The following is a 24,184-nucleotide window of genomic DNA, read 5'->3' on the forward strand; positions in this document are numbered from 1 at the left end:
GTTTCCTCAGGGCCCGAGCACACCTGTGCCCCCCTCACCTAGTGTTCAGACACTCGGTTCCCCCTGCAGCTCAGGGCAGATCTTCCCCCATTGCCCTGTATCTCCCCCACCCTATAATATCGACAATATCCACCACTGATTGATAACCTAGTACACACCAGCATTATACTGGGCATCTTGTAGATTGTGGGATTTTATCCTTTCAACAGTTCTATGACCAGACAGAATTAGCTCCATTTGACAGATGAAGACATTGAGGAAGATTAAGTTTAATAATGTACCCAAGATGACACAGCTAATTAAGAGGCAGATCTGAATTCAGGTCTGTCTGCGGCCTTGCATGCCTGCTCCAACTCCGCCATGGCCTCAGCTCTGGTCTCCCCCAGGGACAGCAACTGAATCCTGAGTTACATTTGTGGCTGAGGCACTGCCTTAACTACCAGGTGGCTCCAAGGGTGGAGCTCCCAGGCTTTGGAGTGGTCACTGGGAAGCTATTTTTGGACTGCAAAGGCCCCACGAAACCACAGAGCAGGCCCCCTGCGCACTGGCCTGTCAAGTTGTCAGCCTGAGCCCCTCCTGGGGTCACAGAACTGGAGTCTTGTGACAGCACGGGGCCCAGAGGGGCTTTTCTTGTGATCTGTGGTTGTTCAGAAGGTTCCCGGGGCCGGCAGGGCGGGGCGGGGGGGGTGTGTGCAGCCAGGAGAGTAGCGTCCTCCCCAGCCAGGACTGCTCGCTGTCACTACGGATGCCTGAACTGGGCCCCCACCATGGGCACAGCTGGTGGCAAGCCCAGGGCATTCCTGCTGCTCTGGCCTGGGCAGCCCCTCCTTCAGGCTTCTGTGGGGAGGTGAGTGGGGGGAATGGAAAAAAGAGGGGGTGGGACTGTAGCATCCAAGCCTCCAGCAACCCCGCCAGAGCAGTTTGGACACCAAGGACAAGCAGACTGCCAGAAGGAAGCAGGCTTCGGGGAAGGACATTTGTTGGCCCTGTGGCCAGGACGCAGGCGGAGCCCTCCCCCGTCCGCATCTGCCCAGGAGCAGGGCTGCCCAGCTGCCAGGCTGGATGGAGGGGAGACAGCAAGGCAGGCAGCCAGTGATAGTGGCCCCCAAGGTGGTGTGAGTGGTGCCTCCTGCCACGGGGCATTCACAGGATGCCATCGAAGCCCTGCAGGCCACACTTCTTGCCAGCCACCTGGCAGCCAAACCTCAGTGCCTCCTGCATGCTCTTTCCTGGAGGGGGGGAGGGACAAGTAGGTGGCTCAGCCTGGCCTTCTGCACAGGGCCAGGTCCCAGCCTGGTGCCTCCTGCTGGGGTACTCACCCTGGGACAGGCTGAAGATGACTGCAGCATTGAACGTGTCGCCGGCCCCCAGAGTATCCACCACCTGGGGTGGCGGGAAAGCGTCCGAGTGGAGCAGCTGTCCATCAGGGCCCAGGGCATCAGCGCCCTTCTCAGCCCAGGCGCAGACCAGTGCAGCCCTGCAGGACCCTCCACTCAGCTGGGTGCGAGCCCACCTCTGTGACCTCCCCCCTGCGCCCCCAGGCTCACTCCCCGTCCCCAGGGCAGACCTGGAGTCCAGGCTGGCTCAGTTCCCACACCTTTTCTTCCTGGAGTTCCCCAGCTCACCCTCTCCTCACACGATTGTACAAGCCCCTCAGGGCCTCCCTCGCTGATGGGAACCCCAAGTGCTTGGCCACATCTTTGCTGATAAACACCTGTGGACAGTGGAAATGAAGCTGACGATCACCCTAACTCTAGTCCCAGCTCAGTCACTCACCAGCAGCAGCTTAGCATTGCGCCCACATTATAACCCTGCTCCTCCAACACGGCCACCCTCACCCCTAAGATAGTATTCCACCGCCTCACAGGAACACGTTTTCATACTTGCTCAAGATCTGCCAGAACACCGCCCTGTCAACTGTGACACCTCCCCCACCAGTCTATTTGTTCTATGATCAGTGAACTGCCTTCCAACCGAAAACCCAAAGCGAGCCTCGAGCGCCATCTTCCGGTGAAATCTACCATTGCCGAGTTAAACTGCTCTCTAGGTCTGGCTTCTTCATCTAAAAAGCAAAGGGGTAGCGGCTCAAAAGCTCCCTCAACACCTGCCACACAGTAGAACTGTCAGAGACAGTGTCGTTAAAAACCACTTCAGCCCAGGCTCCACCCTTGCCAAATAATGGGTGGGGCTTAGGCATCCATATCTTTTAATCCACAGCTCAGGTTGCAGACCACAGCTTCCGCAGTGACGCTAAGCTTGTCAACCAGATTCCGTTTAGATCCTACTCGGCTCAAATCACCCTGTGCAAGTCCCCTTCCTATCCTCCCTTACCCGCTAGTGGCTCCCACAACCTGTCATTCACCCCAGAGTCAAAGGACACCTAGGAGAACAGTCCTGTCCCTTCATTGGACAGAGAAAAAGACAGAGGAGGCCAAGGGAGGAGATGCTTCCACAAAAGATTGCCCTGTCCAAGCCATTTGGCTACCTACCCTCATATCTACCCCCCCTCCACTGGGGCAGAGAAATTCTCCTTGGCCACTACCGATGGCTGCACCAGAGCCCACAGCGGTGGGCGGCCCCTTTACTTTGTCCCCTTGCTGCTAACACCACCCAGCCATGAGTAGCTAGCCATCCAGGTGTGGCAGGCAAGACAAGAGAATGTTCAGGCTCCTTTTAAGAACCAAATTAGTTGGTTGTGGCCAGGAGAAGCTGCATGGGATGCTCACCACATCTCCATAGCCGAACAGCTGGAACAGCTCCTCTCGGGGCTTCTCCACCTCCACAGACACCCGGATCTTCTGCTCTGGAGGCTGCCTGGCATTGTGCTGGTCTATCCGCTGCAGCATCTTCACCTGCTCCGAAGCGTTCCGGCCCTGGGCAGGGCAGAGGAGCTCAGGACCAGGTGTGAAGTGCCCAGCTGGTCTGGCTCATTCTTTCCTCCCTACAGAAACTCTGGGTGAGGGGGTAGGGAGGGGCAGTAGAGGCTGGGCTGGAACCCTATTCTCAATCTCAAAATTCTAGAGCTATCATGGACCTTAGAGACCTTACTGAGCAGCCTTCCCATTTCATAGATGAGGAGACTAAAGAATAAAACAGAGATTTTCCTAAAGACCTATAATAAGTCAAATGTCAGGGTAGGATTAGAACTCAGGACTTCTTGGGATTTTTCTCCCTCCTGGACTCCAAAACTTCTCTTGCAATGGAGATTCTAGTTCCCTGTATTTGGGAGCTGGGTCGGGCCTTCCCCTTCCTGCCTCCCAGAGGTTGGGCCTCTGGCAGCCAGGCTGCTGCCAGCATGCAGGACGTAGGGCAGCCTGTAGCACAGGAAGCACAGGAAGCACAGGACTTTGCCTGAGTCAGCATCCTGCTTCTGGCACCTGCTGTGTGATCTGGAGTAAGTCACCCAACCTTTGGCCTTAGTTTCCTACCTAAAAACATAAAGTAGGACGGAAAGGGGATAAGGAGAGTCATATATATTGATCACTAAGGCACTTCATGGTTCAAAGAAACCAAGAAGGAGGCAAAACATGAAGAGGGGCTGGCAGGTTGAGCCCTTCGAAACACAGGGCAGGGCTTGCCTCAATGTGGATCCACTTGAACCGAGTCAGATCAACCTTCTCAAAGTCCAGAGTAGAGACATCTGGCAGGTTCCTAAGTCACAAGACAGAAAGGACAGAGAAGAAGTGGCATGGTGAGGCTGGCCAGGACCGGGATCCTCAACAGGCTGCTGGGGCCCTTATGCCCGGCCCTGACAAGCAGGGCAGGAAGCTGGATCTATGGCACAGGCTTCGGAGGTTCAGCTCCGGGACCACCTCTGTCCCTAGCTAATCTCACAACTACTCCTTGCCCCACTCAGGACCATCCAGACAGGGAACCGGAGGCAGTCTGCTCGGGTGCCCCTTCCCATGTTTGGGGCTCTGATATTCTCTAAGGGCAAACAGTACCTGTCAAGGAACCAGTTTTGTGTGCCTTGGAGACCATACCTCCCAGAATGCCCTAAGGACACTAAGGACTACAATTCCCAGAATTCCCCTTGCCGGCAGCACACATGGCTCCCAGCTGTGCCCCAGGAAACTGCAAAGGCCATGGCTACTCTGCCTGGAGCTCTGGTCTGGTTCCACTCACTTCTGGCACCACAGCAGGGAGAGCACCACTGTCTCGAGTCTGGCAGCTACGTGGTGCAACTGTGAGGTTAAGTTTAGCGCTTGAGGATGAGTTTATATTTGGCTAAGTTATGGGTGGACACGCCACAAGGGTCCACCTTGACCCTCCTTGGCCAGAGACCTACACACAGCCGATGTCTTCTCTGTATTGCAGAGCCAAAGCCTTCTTAACCAGCTGTGTGACCTGGGCCTTTCAGAGGCTACTTCCCCATCAGTAAATGGGGCCCAAGCCCCCAGCCTCGCAGGCCCGCTGCGGGTGGTTGGAGGTTACACAACGTGTGTGGCTCTGCCTGAACGGAGGCCGGCTCTCTCAGAGATCTCCCCGGAGCTCTCTGCCTCCCGTCTTGTGAATCCGCATGCTATGTCCTTGAAGGAAGTCACTACAGGCTGTCGCTTAACGGGCAGATGACAAGGGCTGCCCGGTGTGAACCTGCCACCAGTACGTGCGCTCACTTGCTCGCTCGTTGGGACACACAGAGCCCAGGAACCACCGGCCGCAAAGCTTGTCCTGGGAGGACTGCCCTCTCCCCCCACCCCCCAGTTGGAGTGGTTGTGCTGGGCAGTCAGGATGGCCTGAACCCCAGGGCGGCTGAGCTGGGGCCACCTCAACCCCAACATAGTACCTGGCACATACTAGGTTCTTAGTAAACTAAGCCTCTGAGATTCTTCAAGAGGGAGTCTGGGGGAGATGAGAAGAATCTGAGCCCCCAGGACCTCTCCTCAGTACCTTGGGCCCTAAAGGGATCCCCTCCCTGCAGTTAGGCACTTCATCGGCCGGCCTTAATCTGCTGACCCAATGTCCCCTCATCAGCGGCTGCAGATGGTGTGCAGTCTGGCTGCATCACACTGGGAACGCAGCAGGGCCTCATCTTTTCTGACCCCCCAAATCCCAGGTGCCAGGCTGCAGGCTGGCCACTCAGAGGCTGACCCTGGAAGTCCCACTGGGTCCCCGCCAGGGTGGAAGATGGTTTGAATAGCATCTCTCATCCCTCTGTCCTCAGAATAATTTCCTCACACCCAACCCGGGCTGCTGATTGATGAATTATGGAGGAATCACATCATAAATCACATTTTGTGCAGGCACGCCTGCCCATCCTTGGTGCTGACCAAGGCCAAGTTGCCAGGCAGAGCAAAGCCTTTCCCATCCCCACCTCTCTCCTCCCCTAATTGAAAACAATTCAGAAATCACTGAGCAGTTGGGCATACAGACAATTTCTGATACAGAGAGAGGCCACAGAGGGTGGGCAACTGGGATGCCCATGGTGGCAATCAAGGGAACTGATTGGTGGGGGTGGCAGGGCGAGGCCAGGGGGCCTTACGTGTCATAGAGCACAATGGTACGGGAGCCACTGGAGTTGTTGACGATGCAGCAAGAGCACGGGGTCTCTCCCCTGCTCTGCCACGCCACCTGAGACACGTCCACACCCCGCTGCCTGAAGTCAGCCACCAGGAAACTTGGGTTGGAGCCCGAGCCAAGGGAAGGGCAAGGAGACACAAATTAGAGCCTACAAACGGCCGGAACCTTCCATGGGGTGGGGAGGGGTGCCGGAGCATGTGGGTGCTGAGCACCCCTCTTCCAAGAGCAGGTCCTGTTCTGGGAGTTCAGTGATGGCGGCGGCAGCTGGCAAGGCGCAGACAGGTATACAAACCTGTAGGCGTGCAGGATGGTGCGGCTGCCACTGGCCTCGTTGACGATGACTGTGGAGATGGGGACGGAGCCTGTGGTCTGAAAGACCGCGTAGCGCAGGTCCACGGAGTAGCGGCGGAGGTCATCCAGGACAAAACTGCCGGGCAGAGTAACCCGGGGGGGAGGTGCAGTTGACAAGTTTTGGGGGCTGGAAGGTAGCTGGCAGGGCCACTAGGGACCCAGGCTGCAAGCAGAGGGGGCCAGGAGGGAACTAGAAATCACCAGCTGTCGAAGGCTGTGCGAGGAGGAGGGAGAGGCAGGAATGCACAGGCTGGAGCTCAGCGAGAAAAACGCCAAGGGGCATTCTCTCAGGTCCTGACACGAGGCAAACTCCAACCCTGACACTGTCCTTCACTTTGACTCAAGCTGGGAAGGATGTGCTTACACTCCTGCAGCTAGCCAGGGTAGATTTGCTGCCGGCGGCCTGTGCCTTCTTTGATACAAGCAGGTGAGGGGACTGTGGCCTGTTTCATGCAAAGCCCCGGCAGAATTAATAATTACCAAGGTGATACTTTGTCCTCCAGCTGCCCTCTGCACTGGTGGGCAAAGGATCACCACCCCCATGGTGCTCTGCTCTCTGAAGTCCCTTCCAGTCCTGCAGTGAGTGCTCTCACTGCCCACCTGCCCGGCCAGGGGGTGGTATCGCCTTGGAGCGCCTGCTTACAGCCTTCTCCCCTCGCACCAAAGCAAACCCTCCTGGGCAGTGAACGGGCTCCCAGTGCCGGATGCCCCTTGGTGTGGGCCTGGTCCAGGACCCCTGCCCAGAGTCCCCTCCAATCAGGGTGAGTCGGGGGCAGCCCCTCAGGAAGACTGCACCAGCAGGAGAACAAGGAGACCAGCTCTACCCTTCTGGGCCGTCTCTGGAAAGTCAGTCCAGCACCCAAGACCTGGCATCACGCCATCCAGCCACCATCCCGGCTTTTCTCACTACGGCGGACCCCATTTATGGCGACGCCAAAGCTGGGCAACACAGATTTGTGTAAAGGTGAAGGCAACAATGCTGGGAATATGGAAGGCAGCAGGAAAGGGGGAAGACCAAATGTGAGATGAAATGATTCCGTAAAAGAAGCTGCAGGACTGAGCGGGGCTGGTGAGGACAGGACACCGTGGACACCACTCATCCAGGGGCTTACCGGAAGGTGGAGCCAACTCAACCGCACGTGACAGACACAAAGTCAGGACACTGGTCCTCGTCTTACACTTTAGGGACCCTTTAAATAGTAGCTTTCCCACAGCATAGAAAATTTGGTTGGTTTGCCAAATAACTGGTTGTACCCACAGTGCCTGGCATGTGGCAAGTGCTCATTAAATGTTTGTGGAGCTCATGGGACAATTTTGAATGGTCCGGCCATCGGCATGACTGCTGCATAAAGGCGGGTCCACTACCCTAAGTAAGGACCAGTCTCGCCTCTAGCTGGAGGGAAGGCATCTGCTGAAGAGGGTTAATAAGCTGTTGGCCCCGGGGCCCTCTGTTCCACCTCACAGGCAGGCTCTCACCCCAGTTTGCTTCCTGCCAGTTCCTCAAGGAAGGGAACCTGGCTGTGGCTGACGGGGCTGGGCACTTGCAGCAGGTCCCCCTAAAACAGGGTTCAAAGGGCTGTGCTTCACAGGCCAGCAACCTGGAACCTGCCCTGGTGCCCACAGCGAGCAAAGTGTGGGTCTGATAAGCGCTCGCTGAGTTGGCAGTGCCCGAGGTCAGAGAATCCACAGGTGCATGCCGCAGCTATCGTGAATGGTACGCGGACCCCTTACGGGCTGCGGCCTCACAGCCCTGAGCTGGGAGGCATGGGTCTGGGCCCAGCTTTAGCACGTGGCTTCGGGGTGTCCTTGGCCAGGGTGTTCTTGCTACTTCAGGGAACAATGGGGACATGAGCACTGGCCCTTCCCCCTCACCTTCAGGGAAAGAAACTGTGAGCCTGGACCCTTGGACCATGGCTGCCGGACATCCTTGAGGGAGGGCAGGTACATGTTCCTAACTGCCTCTGCCCCAAGCATAGCCGGGATGAGGGAATTGAGAAGGGCAAAGTCATATCTGCCGCAGTCTGTTGGAAGCAAGGAAGGAGAAGGTGGGGGAGCTGAAGCAGACTCCAGAGAGTGGCCAAGGAACCAGGCTGTGGAAATGAAGCCTTTCACAGGAGCAGCATTAATATCTGAGGAGCAGACAAGCCACACCAGGGAGGCTCGGGAATGCTGGAGCTCCACTTCGTCCCCTCCCACCACGTCTGGTGGCCACAAGCCATTTCTTACAGCCCACACATCCAGAGTTAAGACTGCCTTTCCCCCCACCCTGTGGGCAGGCCTCCCCTGCTCCCTCCTCAACTCACTCAGCAGCGTGGCCGGGGGCCAGTGAGCCCATGAAGGCGCAGGGGGCCCCGAGCAGGGAGAGGACGGTGCAGGAGTTGGATGCGTTGCCCCCGCGCTGCCACCTCTGGGACAAGCACCTGTAAGACACAAGGGGGGCCCCTGCAGCTCCAGCAGGCTCATCCTGGGGTGAGCACGGCTGACCACAGTGCCCTGGGTAGGGCCCACAGAATGCGAACGCTAGAACTCCCCCAGAAGGCATCCAGGCCAGTCTTCTCATTTCTAGATGGGCAGCTAAGGCTCAATCAGGTCTGTCTCACCAGCCCAGGCTGAATTCAAGTTCACAGAGATTAATTTTTATCTCCCACTTATTCTTATGACATCAGGAAACCACTCAGTCAGGTTCATTACAATTTGGGGGTTTCAGTCCCTCCGGGTTAGCTCCTCCTCAATGTCAATGGCCCACCTCCCTCCAGGTGGAGCTGCTGTGTCTTCAGCCTCCCCTTGAGAGCTGGATAACTCCACATGCCACTTTCCAAAGGTATCAAATCTACTACCTGCTCCTGTCTCAAGAGTCGCTTTGATAATAACTCAGTGTAAACTGAATAAAAGAGGTGAACCTGGACTTCGTGATCATGCAAGTGGAGGGGAGCTAAATTTTACAATGTCAAAAGTTGGAAAGCCCTGGCTGGTGTGGCTCAGTGGATTGAGCATTAGCGTGCAAACCAAAGCATCGCCAGTTCAATTCCCAGTTGGGGCACATGCCTGGGTTACCTACCGGTCAGGTCCCCAGTAGGGGGTACACGAGTGGCAACCACACATGGATGTTTCTCTCCTTCTCTTTCTCCCTCCCTTCCCTTCTCTCTAAAAATAAATAAAATCTTTCTTTTTTAAGTTGAAAAGACTATTGGGTGAAGATCCATTTTTCCACCACCTTTTTCATTTATTTGTTTCCCTTTTTTCAACTTTATTGAAATGTAATTGACATATAACGTTTTGCAAGTTGAAGAAGCACAACGTGATTCTGGTATACACACACATTATAAATGATTCCCACAATAAGGTTAATTGACACATCTATCACCTCACATCGTTACCTTTTTCCCTCCATCTTTGCTGAAAGTCTAACAAGAGGAAAACAACTCAAAATACATCTGTTTGACTTCATCGTCATCTTCAACAACAAAAATGATAACGTATGCATACAAAGTCAAAACACTTAGTGATTTCTCATTTGCGCTCCAATAAAACAGTGAGGGAAACAGGGCAGGCTGCTATTTCTACTCTCCCAGCTCCAAAATAATAATAATAATAACAACTGTGGCAGGTTGTAATAAGAGGAACGAGCACCAAAGAATCACTAATTAAGGGAAATAAATGCAACAGAATTTTTAGACAAAGATTTATTGGTACACAAAACTTAACCCTGAGCTTCCCTTCAGCCTTGGGAAAAGGGGACCACCATCGTATTAGAAAGAAAGGTACTAATTTGTAAAGGGTCAAACGTTTCTCAAGCTATGGGCTTTAGAGAAATTTTCATGCAGAGAAGAGAGAAGATGCCTAGGGGGATCTGACTGCCCAAAGTCACACCAGCAATTAACGACAAAGCTGGCATCAGCGCCCAGTCTTCCCGGCTCCCACGCCGCTGCAACGCACTCTGCGTCTTTGAATGGAAGGTAGTCAGGCCCCAGCTAGGATGAGGTTTAGAAGAACGAGTATACAGTTTTACTCTGCGGAAACCCCTCAAAGTCACACTGATACCCAACTTTATGTGCAGAAAGGCTCTGCTGAACATGAAGATGCTTTCTGGAAGGCTCATCTCGGCCTGGACTCCGGGAGGCAGGGCCATTCCTCAGGGGTCTGGCCCAGCACCTGGTGACAGCTCCTGAGAGTCCCCAGCTGCTGTGGAGCGCAGACAGCCTGGGACAGGTGGGGCTGAGGTAGCTGTGAAGGACTGGGTTCCCCTGCTCAGGCTTGCTCATCCGGGAGGCACGATAGAGTCCAGGAGCTGGGCTGGGCGCGATGGGAGCATGCAGGAGAGGCCATAAGGACAACCACGGAGCTCTGCAGTGGAGCAGAGTGGTGGGTCTGGGGGAGCGGGCTGTATGCCCCCGAAGGGCAGAGGCGTGGAGAACATGGGCGAGGTCTCTTCAGAGAAGCACCTCACTTCGGGCCTGCCTTCAGATGCAGCCCCAGGCAGGGTGACAGGATCCTCCGCACCCACCGTCCCAGCCTCCATGGGGCTCCAGGTCTAGTCAAAAGAGGCACTATGGGTCTTCCTTGGAGGGCCTGTGGCTCCGGGTCGTGCACTGCTCCCCTGAGAGCAAGCCTAACTCCCCTCTGGGCTCCCTGTCTTCATCTTGGTGGGTGGGCACACCCTGTGCCTCTCTCCCACTGCCCCTGCACCCCTGGCAAGAAGCTCTGACCTCTGCCAAACAAAGCAGCCCAAAGCAAAGGGTCAGCTCCACAAGACAGGCAGCAGCAATGGGAAAGGGAGCGCAAGAGCTGGTGGAGGGCTGGGGCACGAGACTCGGACTTAGGAGGCTTGGGCTCTGATCGCTGCTCTGCCAGGCACCGACCTCATGGCCTCACAGAAATCATTTAATTTCTCCACATCTTCCGCGTCTATAAAGAAAGGATCCCACTGGTCTTTACACACTTCCCAGGGGCGCTGTGAGGAAAGTGTAACACGTGTGACGGTGCTGGGTACACCCAAAGCCTGAGCGCCGCCTGGTGTCACCCCTCAGCTTCACAGCTGTGAGCGCTGTCCTGTCTTGCTGAGCTCAGCCTTGAACTGGCAATTCATCCAGTTCTTGACTGAGACAACTGACAGCCAAGGAGCAATTCTTCGTATTCTAAACATTGGCCTTCCGCAAGAGAAAGCCCTGAATTTCACCCACAGAAGTGCTTTCCTGGGATTACAGTGTAACAGTGTATTTCTTATCAAGACTAAATATAAGAACCAACAAATGACTCTCCAGCTTCCACCAGACAACCAAGTTGGATGTTTTCCACTATGTTGCCAACTGACTTTTGTAAAAAGGACTTCTGGTAAACCCCTTTCGGAATTTAGCAGGGCACATGGACCAGCTCTGTCCGTACCCCACAGCAACTTAAGGGTCCTCCCAGAGTCTGCAAGCCCTGAGCTACAGTGAAGTTCAAATACCACGGCTTTCAATCTTCTTGCCCATCTAACTAACGATACATCTTATTGTAAGCTGCCCCATTTTTTTTAAAGGAAGTAGATGAGGCATATATGTGGCAAATAAATTAGAAGCAAATGCTAGTAAGAGGCAAGGGCATAGGTCTTGTTGAAAAACAAACACATTGCTCCCGCTCGTACTCGGTGCATGCCCTTAGATAAACCGCTTCGCCTCTCAGAGTCTCTACATGCTTATGGGTAAAATAGGGATAATCATGCCTGACACAGTCCCATGGTTGAAATGGGAATTGGTGAACACAATGCCTTCCAGAGCCTGGGTCTTATCACTAAAGGACTCAATTCTTTCCTCAGGTCTCAGACACAGGGCAAGGGGCACCGGCTCCCGAGGCCGGACTCGCACGGCCCCAGCCCTGTAGTCTTGAACGCCGGGCACAAACGCGGGGCCGCAGCGGCCCGTGAGGTCTCCGGGGGGCCCGGGCGCCCCTACCTGCTGTCCGTGTCCTCCTCCGGGAACTTGTCCACCACATTGATGATGTCCAGCACCACTAGCCCCACGCATAGGATCTGCTTCTCTTCCATGAGGTCGCTCCCGGAGCTTTCTGCCTGCCGGGCTGCAGGGATTGCTCCCGGGTTCTGGCTCTTATCCCGTGAGATTGCGTTCCCGCACCCCGAAGCCGCCCTGGCTCCTCCTCCCAGACCCGAGCTCCTCCTCCTGCAATGGAAGGGTGTGCAGCGGGGTGCAAAGAACGCAGTAGGGCCCTAGCTCCCCACGCCTGCGGACCCAAGCAGGCGTGGGAGCGCAGGCTGGACGTCTTTGTCTCAGGCCTCGCCTTAGCAGGTTGCGTGGCCCAGCAGATGGCAACGCCTCTCTCTTCTCGGCCTCAGTTTCCTCCTGTATCAGTCAGACTCCGAGTAATGCAAACCTTCTAAAGCACAGCTAGGCAACCTCATGAACGCAAAAAAAGGGGCTGTAGAAAGGTGACCCTTGCTCTGCCCTCTCCTGCATCAGCGGCTCCCACTCCACCCATTAGAACCGTGGGTTTGAGGTGGCCTCTTAATTGTGGCCTCTCGGGGTCAGACGAAGCTTTGCAGCCCGCCGGGCCCCCCCCCCCCCCAGGCACAGCGGGTCCCATCCTGAGGCCCCGCCTCCGCCACTGGAGCGGGGCGCCAAGGTGAGAGGCGGTCACATGACCAGAGGCAGCGCTCGGCGCCCCCTGGCGAACGCCGGCGGAACTCGCGTGACCCGGAAGAGGGTCCCAATGGGGCGCTAAACCGCCTACGCACCTAGTGGGCAGGGCCGCGCGGCGCAAAGCCGTGGACGCGAGTCTGTCTGGAACCCGAGGCTCCCCCATTCTGCCCCTGTGTACTCCTATGTACCCCCGAACATGCTAAAGCAGAAGGTGTGTTTTGTTTTGTTCTTTTTTATAAAAACCAAGTGTCTTTATTCCTGAATAGTTTAGTATGGCGGTGGGAGCCCGAGACCCTCCAGAGACCCCAGGAAGTCAGCTAGAAGCCAGTTGGGGGAGCTTCTAGGCACCAGGATCTGCTCCTCCGCAGTTCGGGTCCTGCAGGGGACAGCAGTCAGGCCAAAAGTCTGGACAAGGGGACTCCGGAGACCCCAACCTGACGCGCTCCGTTCGTGGGGAGTGGGGAGCAGACTGCTGTGGGTGCCTTTGCCGCAGCGGCTCTGGAGACAGCGACTCGCCGAGGGCCAGGGTGCCGGGCCAGTGCCCAGTCCCGGGTGGGAGCCCACCGCCCCCGGTGGCTCTTTGGCAGGCAGAGACGTTTCAGGCCCGTCGACCTGGCCCCTGCCTACGCCTGTTCTAGCTCCAGGTCCCCGTAGAGCAGGGCTCCGCTGAAGATGGTGAGCGGCTCCTCTGAGTGTGCCAGCTGCCCCATGACCAGGTCGATGCAGACCGTGTCGCCAGCCTGTAGTGGCAGGATGAGGCTGAAGACGCCCAGGGCGCCGGGGCTGGGCTGGCTCTCGGCCACCGGCTTATTCTCCAGGCCCTCAGGCTCGTAGCCACCGGAGTCTATGCGGGCCACACCCAGGTTGGAGCGGGATAGAACAGCCTCTACTTTTTCGTGCCGGTGCCCAGTCAGCACTGCGCTCAGCAAGTAGCGTCCGGCCAGTGGCGCGGTGAATATGCCTGGGGACAAGGATGGTAGTCAGAAGAGACAGGTGGCAGGGCTGGGAAAGCGTCTGGACCCAGAACTCCTGGACTAGGAGCGACCTGCTGGGTCTTTTCACTTCTCTTCCTCGAGAGTGTAAGCTCCACGAGGGCAGGGCATGCGGGTGTTTTGTTTATTACTGCATCCTCGGGACTCAAAACATGGCCTGGGCAGGAGCAGGCCCCCGTAAGGAGCTGTTAAAGGAATGACTCCTCCTCAAGCTGTGGTGAGAATGAATAAATGAAGGAAAGAACAGGGTTCTCCCCAAATCAGAGCGTGAAGAGATTCACCTTGTCTAAAGGGGCAAGAATGAGAATGTGCCACTCCACTGGTTCTCCGCCCCCACCCGCCATTGCTCACCGGTCTCTGGATCGTAGTAGTCCCCGTCATTGAGCAGGACTCTGTCGAAGGGCACTGTGCCTGGTTCAGACCGGGGCAAGCTCAGGGCAGCTGAAAATGCCACCCGGGGCACAGAGGCTGCTGGTGCCCCCTCCACTCCTGGGTGAGGGCAGGGTGGGTGTCAGAGTAGATGCTCAGCAAAGAGCTGCCAGCCCCCTCCCCCTCCAGAGCCTCTACCCCAGGGCTGCCTGAGGCCTTCCATCCTCCACCCCTAGTTCAGTTCCCCTCCTCCAGCATCAAATGAGAACTTACCCTGTTCCCCTTGGGGACCTGTGGGAGGAGGAAAGGGAGCAGTGAGAGGTAGAGCAGCTCTAAGTTACTCAGCAAATATCTGCTGAGTCTGTCCAGCAGCTGTGCTAGGTGCTTGCTATGCAGGCTCCAAGGCAGGAATGGGGGGTACCAAGAAAAGGAGGAATAGGTCCAGGCTATTTAACTGCTGGGCCTGTGCCCTTAGACCCCAGCCTTTCATACCTGACCCAATGATTGTGGACTCAACCTTGGTCTTCAACTCAGCAGTGAGGCCGCCATATCCAATTAGCCAACACAGTGACTGTCCCAGCTCCTAGTCACTTTCCTAATCACTATCAGCCTTCTAGGACCCCCCAGTTCTTGCCGCTTCCCCCCCTTCCCTGTCAAGTTCAGAGGGGAATGTCAAGCCTGAGGCTGCCCTGAGGGGTGGTGACCTTGGCTGTGGCAAGGATCTCGGCCCACATACCTGGTGGTCCAATGGGCCCCTTTTGTCCATCCTTGCCTGGAGGTCCTGGAGGTCCAGCAGGGCCTGGGGGTCCCTGTACTCCAGGAGGCCCTGGGGGCCCAGCCTCACCTGCAGGCCCTACAGCGACAAAAGTCTGTTGAAGGAGAGCCAGAAAAGCAGTTTCCAAAGGACAAAGAGGGAGAAGGCTCCACAGACAGGTTGGTGGGATATCTCACTGCCCATGCAGGATAGCTGGTGGGCAGAGCAGCACCCCACCTCCACCCCGAGCCTGGTCTGAGCCACCAGGGGAGGGCGGGGAGCTGGGGCCTTGGATCATCTCTTGTTGATAAACCAACCCTTGGAACAGTGATGGGTCTGCAATTCATGCTGGGCTGAGCAAGGCAAAAGTGGATGAAGTTAAGGCTGGGCTGTTGTGACAGAGGGAGAAAGGATGTGAAAGGGGTCCCCCCCACAGCCACCCCAGGCCTCCTCTTGCCCCCTCACCAGTGAGGTCCCTCAGGCTGAGCTGGTGAAGCCGGTCCTCCAGGAGCAGCAGTGAGCTGTTCAGGGCACTGAGTCGCCTTCCCAGGCCCGCCTGCCCCCCCAGCAGCTTCTCCAGCAGGGCTGCCTGTGTCTGGCTGGTGCTGTTGGTTTCCCGCAGCCCAGCCCAGAGCCCAGCCACATGTTTGGAAAGGCCCTCACGTAGGCCCTGCAGTCCCCCAGCCACCGTGTCCAGCCGCTCACAGACTCCCTCGAGACGGCCCAATCGCCCCTCTAGGCTGGGGCACTGGCCAACCTGTGCCTGTCCCTCCACCAGGCCTCGGAAGCGCTCCTCACTTTCCACAACATGTTCTGTGGCCTCCTGCTGCAGCCTGTTAATCTCAGAAATGATGCGGTCCTTGGTGGCTCCCAGGTCTGCCAGATCAGCGCCCTGGCCCTCCACAGTGGTCTGGAGCTCGTGCAGTGAGTCATTGAGGGAGCTGAAGGTGAGGATAACTTCGGAAAGCTCTCCTTGCAGGGCCTGTAGGGCTGAGCCGGAGCTGCCCCCAAATACGCTGAAGCCATCCAGAGGCCCACGGCTTGGGCCCCCAACACCTGGGCCAGCCCCAGGGCCCCGTGGAGGTAGCAGGGGGCAGGAGCAGCGCTCCACACCATCCCGAAGGCGGCCCAGTTCCTCTTGGACGCCACCACAGGCCCCGCAGCCCTCGTCCCCACGAGCTTGCAGCAGACCCTCCAGTTGGCCTAGCCGTGCAGCTGTGAGGTTCAGCTGAAGCGTGAACTCTGCAGCTGTCTCATCCTGAGCATCAACACGACCCTGGAGCTGGCCTACGACCCCTTGAAGTCCCTCCAGCGTGGCCTGCCGGGCCTCCCCGGCTTCTCCCACCTTGTGCAGGCCCGAGATCACCAGCCGCAGCTGCCCCTCGCTGTCCAGCACCCTGCGCTCCAAGGCACTGAGGGTCTCACTGACCTGGGAGTCCTTCTCCCCCAAGGCTCCAGAGCAGAGCTGCCCACATGCCTGCACAGATCCTGCCACCTGCTCTTCCAGCAGGTCCAGCCGTCCACCTAGATCCCCGCTCACATTGGCCAGCAGCCCTTCCAGCTTCTCTAGTTGGCCCCTGGCAGCAGGCAGCCAGTGACTCAGTCCCCCAGGACGCCCAGGCCAGCCCTCCACCTGCTCCTGCGAGGGACCCAGGGTAGAGTTGAATCGGTCCTCCAGGTGGGAGAGACGGGATGCTAAGTTGGTGTAGCCTGGGGGATGGCCTCCGAGCCCCTCTGCACCTTCCAGCTCGGGGCCTCTCCGCCCACTGAGCACTTTCACTGAACCGGCCACGACTTCCAGCCTCCGCTCCAGCTCCGCCAGTCGTCGGCCCAGCTCCGGAGGGCAGCATTCGTGAGGGGGCCTGTGGCCCACAGCCTGCCTGGCAAGCTGCCGCTGCCGCTCCTCCACAGAGGCCAGTAACTTCTCCAGTCCCCGCAGCCGCTCCCGGTCCTCTTGCTGCTGCCGGCGGAAGCCGTCTAGCCCCGCCAGGCACACGGAGCAGGACTCCTGCAGCCGCCGCTCCAGCTCCCGCAGCAGCTCCTTACTGTGGCCCGGGGAGGCTGGGTCTGGGTCCAGAACTCTGCCACCACTGCCACCACTGCCACCACCACCACTGTGATGGTTGTTGAGATGGCCCAGCTCCTGGTCGTGAGTGGAGACTCGCTTGTCCAGGAGCTGCAGCTGCTGCTGGATCTCGTTGAGGGTTTCATGCACACCAGGGCGGGCAGCTGCGTCTGCTGGCTGCTGCCTCCCATTAAAGGCTGTCTCCACAGCCTTCTGGACATCTTCTGCCAGGCGCCCACTCAGTCCCTGCAGGACATCCCGAAGGCCCTGCAGCTCCTTTGTTAGGCTCTGTACCTGTTCCTCCAGCTGCTGCACCTTCTTTGACTCTCCGGGACCTGGAAGGGAGGGAGGACATGGGGCAGAGGGGCCGGACCTCAGTGCTCGGTGCCCACCTCCTACTCCAGCTTCCTAGCTCCAAGGTCAGAGGTCCTAGCTGATTCAGCCACCCCTTTCCTGGGTGATTTGGGCAAGAAAAGACAGAAGGAAACTCATTCACTGACTGCCTCTGGGCCAAGTCTTTGCCCCTTAAAACAGCTTCGTCAGGCAGCGACCATTAGCTCTTCCCATTTTGTAGATTGGGAAACAGAGGGCTGGAGAGCTAAGTACCTGGGCCATGGATTACAAGTTAAATAAGTGGCAGAGCCGAGGTTCAAACCTAGGTCATCTGTCTGACCACCAAGCCCACGTCCTTGTCACTGCCCAGAGGGCTTCTTAACTTTATGGAGACTGTTTCCTCGTCTATGAAATAGGTATGACACTGTGTCACTCCCTCAGGGCAAATGAAATGGGAATGTGGGGCAGCACTGTGGGCTGCAGGACGGTGGCTGTCCCTGTGCAGCACCTCCACTCAACGCCACAGGGGACAGCGAGGTTCTGCGGTAAGCCTGTGGGGGCTCTGGCTGGATAGGGGAGCAGCCAGAAGTTCCTGTTTCCATAATTACAACATGGCTTTCTCCCTGGCAGGCAAGCACAGCACATCCGCAGTGCCCAGCACACACGGGAAGGCAACAGGGACCGCTGCATTCTGGGACCTGTGGTCTCCAGAGGCCACCGAGGGGCCTGGGACCTGTAGTCAGTTGCAGTGCATGCTAGGACTTGTAGTCTCAACTGTCTGGCCCCTTGGACCAAGCTTCTGAAGGAATTCCCCCTTCTTCCCGCAGCTGCTCCCTCCTGGGAAGCATCTCGGCCACACGTGGGCGTGCCTGCGTGAGCACATTCACTCTCTATGCCTCATTTTTCTCTGGCCCCTCCAATCTCTCCATCTCTGTCTGGTGTGCACACATGCACACACATAAACATGTGCACATCCACACGTACACACATGGACAGGGAATCTGAGGGATCGCATTAACTCTTTTCTGTCCCTTCTTTTCTGACTTGGAACATGGGGTTTTCCCCAGCAGCCTGGCCCCACATTTCCCAACCCACACCATCTTCAACTTCTTTCTCCAGGGGTCCCATACTCACCTTCCCCCCCCAGCCCACTCAGGTGGCTGCCTGCACTGGAGCCGGAGAGGTTGGGGCGGCCAGGCTGGGGCCGGGGGCGTGGCGTGGCAGGGGCAGGACCCAGCGCTGGGCCCGGACTCTCGGCACAGTCGTCACCCCCGTACCCCTGACAGCACCTCCACTCCATATCTGTTACCGTTTTGTAGGCCACGCGGTAGCGAGGACGGAGGAAGTTGCGGTACCTGGGAGAGGTGGAGGGAGGGTTCTTTGCTCCTTGCTGTACTGTCAGTGACCGCGGCCCCTGTCCACAGAGGTGGGCGACTGCAGTGGGGAAGGCCTGTACCTCAGGCTGGGTCCCCCTTACCGTTCAGCATGTGGTCTTGCTCAGCTGACAGCTGTCAGCTTGTTGGCCAAGGGCCAAATTCCTGTGTCTGCCCCCCCACACCCCCCCTCACCCCATCCTGTGCTGGAGCCTTGAACTCCCCTCCCTGAGATGACTCGACCCAGAGAAGGCATTCTGGGGCCAGCAGGGTGGTCTGTTGAAGTGTGCCCTCGGTGTCCTTCCAGCCAAACAGCCGCCTCAGCATCTCCTCTAAGTGGCTCTGGCGGAAGCCCCTGGCCCTGCCCCTTGCTACCTGTCTTGTACAAACTCCCTGAGTTGGCTGCCCGCCTGCTGTCCCAGCCCAGTCCCCACCAAGCGCCTACTCCCCAGCGCAGGGGCTCACGTGATGCTGTGGGTGCACTGGGGCTGGCCCCAGCTACAGGGCTGGTAGTCGGGCTTGACAAAGGTCTCCACTCCATCCTCAAGGATGCAGCTCACTGTTCGAGTCACCACGTAGGCACACCAGTTCCTGCAGGCACAACCCACCTAGGCCCAAGAGCCAGAGACACTCCCCCCCGACTCCCCAGAGGAGGGCTCTAGGGCTCCCAGAGAGGCTGAAGGAGGGTCAAAGGATGAAGGACCCCTGGGGGCTGGTGGGAAGGGGGCTCTTGGCAGCGGCAGCTCCCCCCACGCCTTCCTGTGCTGCCGGAGTCGATAAAGACTTTTCAAGACAGGAGAGGAGGCACAAAACGGAAAACCACAACTATGAGAAGTTGATCCTCATGGCTTGGGAGTGGGTCCTGGGGAGCCCCTAAGTTCACCCATTCATTCATGTGCCTTTTCTGTCTCAGTCTCCAGTTTGGTGTGGCCCTCTGGTGATTCCCTGGATGCTGGCTTCCACCCACCCCTCAGGGGAGAGGACTGGGCAGGCAGGGGTCCAGCTCAGGGGTAAGCAGAGAATGAGCCATTGATGGGCCCCATCCCCCAGGGGGTTGCAGTTCTACACCCTCAGGCCCATTCATGCTGGCCTCCGATCAGCATCTGGCTGGAGAGCCGGAAGGAACAGACCAAAAGTGGTGTCAGAATCATGGGTGACTGGTTGGGCCAAGGAAGCCCTCGAAAGGGATGGAAGTTCTGCCGGAGGATCCCAGGCTGGTACGCAGCTGGCAGGGAGGCTGGGCCCATGCCCTTCAGGGTAGTCTCCCTGGGCACCTAACTGCAGGTCCCATGGGGAGGATGTGGGAGCTGATTCCCCTGAGGTTAGACAAGGGTACCTATCTATTTAGGGGGGCTCTGGAAACATCCAGCAGGAAGGTGGGTGTGTGAGGGGCCATCTGATGGATGGGCTTCCTTTCCTTCTCTTCCCTGCTTTGAGGAGGTAGCCAAAGTGGGGCCCCCAGTACGCACCTTCTGACCCACCCTCCCATCTACTTTCAGCCACACACTTACCTGTGGCGGCTGGCAGGCCGGCGGGCGCTCTGGGCCTGGGGCCCCCCAGGGCTGAGAGCCCCACCGTTTCCTGTGTAGAGGCTGTAACCCCGAGGAGGGTAGCTAGCTGCCCCCACGGCTGTGGTCAGTAGGCAACAGAGGTAGCAGGTCCAGAGGGTCCTGGGGGCCATGGTGGGGGCGCTCCGCTGTGGCCCTCAGAGGCTCATCCCGCCTGACCACTGGCGCCTTTGCCTGGAGCGGGGATGCCTGCTGCTCCAAGGGTCGAGGGTCGGGTCCTGTCCCCAGCTTCCTGCCGGCAGCCCCCAGCCACACGCCTCCTCCGTGGCCTCCTGGCCTGACCCCTCTCCCCTCCTCTTTCCTCCTCAGGCTCCCGTCTGTCCCTCCCTCGGTTCCTTCCGCTCTCCTCTTCTCCACCTCTGAGGGGAGTTTGTTCTCTGCGCCCCCAGCCTCCTGTGCCTGGTCCTTGCCCCTCTCAGACCCTGCTTCCTGGGCCCCCTCCCACTCGCCCCAGCTGGTCCTCTTTTGGTCTCCTTATCCCTTTTCCCCAGTGACCGGATCCTGGGGATGACAGGACTTTACCCCTGTGGCTGTTCAGAGGCGCAAGAGTGGCTGTGTGGGGCGGGCCCTGGCCTCCTGCCTCCCTCTCTTGCTCACTCCCCTCCCTTCCCCCCTGTCTGGCTGGCGGTCCAGCCTCCCCCTTCCTCCCCCCACCTCTCCAACCATCCTGCGCCACATCTGCTTCTTGTTAACTCCGGGAAAGAGAGGGAAAAAAAGGAAAAACAGAAATGTGGAGTTGCCTCCGGGCTTGGGGCCAGCCTCTCAGACGGGCCACATGGAGTGGAGTCGGGGCCAGGGCTGGGGAGGAGGCCCAGGGCTGGCCGCTTAGACAGGGAACAGGAGCAGGAGCCACAGCTCTCCTGGGGCTAGGGCAGGGCTCCCTTGGGAGGGAAGTCCTGAGAGAGGGTCCCAGAGGGGACAGGAAGAAGGAAAGCCACAGCAGGACATCACTCACCATCCAGTCCAGCTCTCTCCTTTTATAGATGTGAAAAATTGAGGCCCAGAGAGGGAAAGTAACTTGTCCAAGGTAACACAGCAGTCAGGAGGAGGGCTGATATTAGACTCGAAACACCTAGGTCGGTGGCTTGGGAGGAAAAAAAGGGAATAGGAGAGGGTACTGGGCCCGGAAGAAGAAGGAAAAGGACTCCACTGAGGCCAGCAGGACATTCAGAGAAGCCAGAAGAGGAAGGAAGGAATCTGGAAATGGGGAAGCAGCCTTCAGTCAAGTATGGAGAGAACATTTGCAAGAGGAGATTCATTCTTTTTTGTTGTTGTTTTTAGTCCTCACCCAAGGATATGTTTATTGATTTTAGAGAGAGGGGAACGGGGGGGGGGAGAGAAAGAGAGAGAGAGAGAGAGAGAGAGAGAAACATTAATGTGAGAGAGAAACATCAGTCCGCGGCCTCCCTTAGGTGCCCCAACACCCTGACCAACTGGGGATCCAACTTGCAACTAGGTATGCGCCCTGCTGAGCCACCAGGCCAGGGGGTAGCAGGGAAGGGGGAAGGAGAGAAAGAAAGAGAGTGTCTGTCATTCTTAAAAGGCCAAAGGAATAGGGGCCCCAGACTCATTCTGGTGAGGGTTAGGCCCCATCTGTACAGCAAAGGAAGTCCCTCCCTAGCCCGAGGCCAGGCTGAGCGCCATTGTAGCAGGCAGGGCCCTAGTTAGACTCAACTCTCCTCCCAGCCCTACAGCGCCTCCAGAGATGTAGGAATCTGTCAGCTGGCCTCTCTTCCTCAGATGGCCCCTCTTCACCAGCTGGCCCTCAGTGTTGTGCTCTGGACTAGGTCCCCCTGGGTGATGGGGCCCGTGGGAGAGCCAGGAGGAAGTCCTCGAAGAGAGTGCTGGGTGCTGAGTGCTGGCGGAGGTGCCCGGGCCAAAGGCCTGTCTGTGTCAGACTCGGTAATGGGGATGGGACGCAAACCCCCAAACAGAGAACCAACACACAGTAGGACAGACAGAGTGCCAAGGGGGCCAGACAGATGCATGAGGTGGTTCTGGGAAAGCGGAAGGGAAAGGCAGCTGGCTGCTGGGGTGGGGGGAGGCAGAGAAGAACTGTTGGAAGGCATAGAACCTGAACAGCGTTGGAGGAAAAGAGTGAGGAACAGAGGGGAGTGGTTTCAGGTTGTGATAAGTGGTCTGCCTCAGTTTCCTCATCTGTAACGTGGGAATAACAATAGCACGCTCCTTCTTAGGTCTGGGAGACCGAAGTGAATACATGTAACGCATCTAGAACAGTGCCTGGCACGTGGGAAGTGCTCAGCATGGGTTAGCTCTTATTTGTGTCGAGAAGAAGTGTCACAGAAAGTCAGAGAAGGCGACTGTGGGAAAACCAGGGAGAGCCTTGGACAACTGGTTAAGAGCTTGGATTACAGGGTTCTGAGTCGGGGTCAGCACATGCACAGAAAGAGGATGCGTGGGCAACAGCAATGGGCAGGGCTCCAGGGCACGAGGATGCCAGTCCCGGTGCCCCCTCGGAGCAGTTTGATTGCTTTGACCAAGTCCCGTGACCCCACCGGGGGTCTGAGGCCCCTTCCAAATAAGACGTTGCAAAGTGATGTAGACCTGAAAGAGGAGGCTTGGTGACTGGCTGGGTAATGAGGGACTGGATGAAGGGAGACACCAGAGAAGATTCCAGAGTTCTAGCCAGGATGGGTAAGCTGAGAAGAGGAGCAGGTTTGGAGAAAGATGACTTTATTTGAAACATACCGGCATCTCACTTTACTATGCTTCACAGATGTTGCCTTTTTTTACAAATTGAAAGTCTTACAAATTTTAACAAATTTACTTCCTCCACCAGCAAAAAGATTATGTCTTGCTTTACTGTGATACTCGCTTTATTACTGTGGTCTGGAACCAAACCTGCAGTGGCTCCGAGGTGTGCCTGTACTGCATTCAAGATGAGATTAACACGTCTGAATGGAAATAAACGTCCAGGATATGATTAGAAATGGGGGTCTTGGCTCTGGGAACCATTTGCGGGGTGATCATTGGAAGCCATGAGAGGATGCCACCAAATCTTCAAAGTGACTCTGAGTGATCTGCCTCTGAGGTTCTGTGGCCCCAAATGGGGTCCTAAGGGTGGGCGGGATAGAATGAAAAGGCAGGGTGGTGAGAGTGAGCACTGAACCCGTAGGAATGGAAGTCTGTGGCTATGAGGTGCGGGGATCAGCCCACAGGGAGATGTGAAGGAAGTGGTCCTAGGAGACCCTGATTTCAATGTTGTTGCCAGTGGAAAGTTCAGCTTTCAGCATCAGTTCTAGGCCCTGGCCCTGGCAGGAAGCCAACCACTTGCCCCACAGGTTGCCCTGGCTCCTGCTGTGGGTTTTCTTTTTCTGCTGTTTCCCCTCTTCTCTCCCTTCAGGGGGTCTCTGGCAACCTGAAGAGTCATCCCAGCCATCTTGTCACTACCCAGTTGTCACCCATTCCTTTGCCTGACCCCTTAAGTTTAAAAATCTGTTATATCTTGCCCCGGCTGGTGTGGCTCAGTGGATTGAGTGCCGGCCTGCAAACCAAGGGGTCATCAGTTTCATTCCCAGGGTACGGCCCATGTGTCCCTGGAGGGTATGCGAGAGGTCAACCACACATTTCTCTGCCTCCCTTCCTCCCTCCCTTCCCCTCTCTAAAAGTAAATAAATAAAGTCTTTAAAAATAAAAATCTGTTATATTTTAAGTGTGTCAAGTCAGAAATGTTGGCTTTGAAACACAATTGCAGTAGGTCGCACATCCTTTAGTTCTGTAATGAGGGGCCAAGACCTAGAGACCGACACGAATGTTTGTGAAATCTCAGATAAATCAGTGGCTCTGGGTTCGCTGGGGAGGCCCTGGGTATTGGGCAAGCAGGGTGCAATGGAGACCAAGGTTAGAGAGAATGCAGTGTGGTAGCTGCGGTGGTGGTATTGGCAGATACCAAAGCCATTGGATTCCAAAGAATTCCTGAGATCAAAACAGGCTACGTCCGTGGAGCACTAGGACGGTATCTATTTTATAGGCTCTCCGAGGGTCTAGTGCCGATGGCCGTACTCGGAACTAACTCTATTCAGTCAACCATCAGTCTGAGCAGGGAGCTCATGTGCCCAGGGCTGGGATGACCAGGGGACACCAGCAGTAAGGAACATTTTATGTCTAACATCGTCTGTCAGAAGACTAAATATTGGGAAGGAAAAAGAAGGAAGTATGAACTGGGTCTTGGGTCATGCAAACCCAGAGGGGAGTTCAAGCTTGCTC

General features: G+C 57.0%; 2 protein-coding genes across 6 annotated transcripts; both read right to left on the reverse strand.

Annotated features, from left to right (window-relative positions):
• Positions 1 to 249: 249 nt before the first annotated feature.
• On the reverse strand, positions 250 to 12,404 carry KHK (ketohexokinase). Of its 5 annotated transcripts, none has more exons than XM_045189261.3 (9): positions 11,802 to 12,404; positions 8,175 to 8,291; positions 5,813 to 5,947; positions 5,483 to 5,617; positions 3,579 to 3,651; positions 2,727 to 2,873; positions 1,626 to 1,714; positions 1,320 to 1,383; positions 250 to 1,229 (listed from the first exon to the last, which is right to left on the reverse strand). In XM_045189261.3, the coding sequence occupies exons 1-9, from the start codon at positions 11,891 to 11,893 to the stop codon at positions 1,206 to 1,208; spliced, it is 876 nt and encodes a 291-aa protein (XP_045045196.2). In that variant the 5' UTR covers positions 11,894 to 12,404; the 3' UTR covers positions 250 to 1,205. The 5 variants fall into 5 exon arrangements, with proteins under 5 accessions (XP_045045196.2, XP_045045195.2, XP_024408326.2 ...); XM_045189260.3 differs by having other exon boundaries at positions 1,320 to 1,477; positions 11,802 to 12,397; XM_024552558.4 differs by lacking the exon at positions 5,483 to 5,617 and having other exon boundaries at positions 1,320 to 1,477; positions 11,802 to 12,395.
• A 250-nt stretch (positions 12,405 to 12,654) lies between these two features.
• On the reverse strand, positions 12,655 to 20,513 carry EMILIN1 (elastin microfibril interfacer 1). The gene is made up of 8 exons (XM_024553015.4): positions 19,901 to 20,513; positions 18,855 to 18,980; positions 18,151 to 18,371; positions 15,084 to 17,018; positions 14,601 to 14,717; positions 14,138 to 14,155; positions 13,847 to 13,984; positions 12,655 to 13,464 (listed from the first exon to the last, which is right to left on the reverse strand). Exons 1-8 carry the CDS (start codon positions 20,068 to 20,070, stop codon positions 13,127 to 13,129), a joined length of 3,063 nt encoding a protein of 1,020 aa, XP_024408783.2. The 5' UTR covers positions 20,071 to 20,513; the 3' UTR covers positions 12,655 to 13,126.
• Between the last annotated feature and the right edge of the window lie 3,671 nt (positions 20,514 to 24,184).

This window comes from Desmodus rotundus, chromosome 5, assembly GCF_022682495.2.
Source record: "Desmodus rotundus isolate HL8 chromosome 5, HLdesRot8A.1, whole genome shotgun sequence".
In the NCBI taxonomy this organism is placed as follows: Eukaryota; Metazoa; Chordata; class Mammalia; order Chiroptera; family Phyllostomidae; genus Desmodus; species Desmodus rotundus.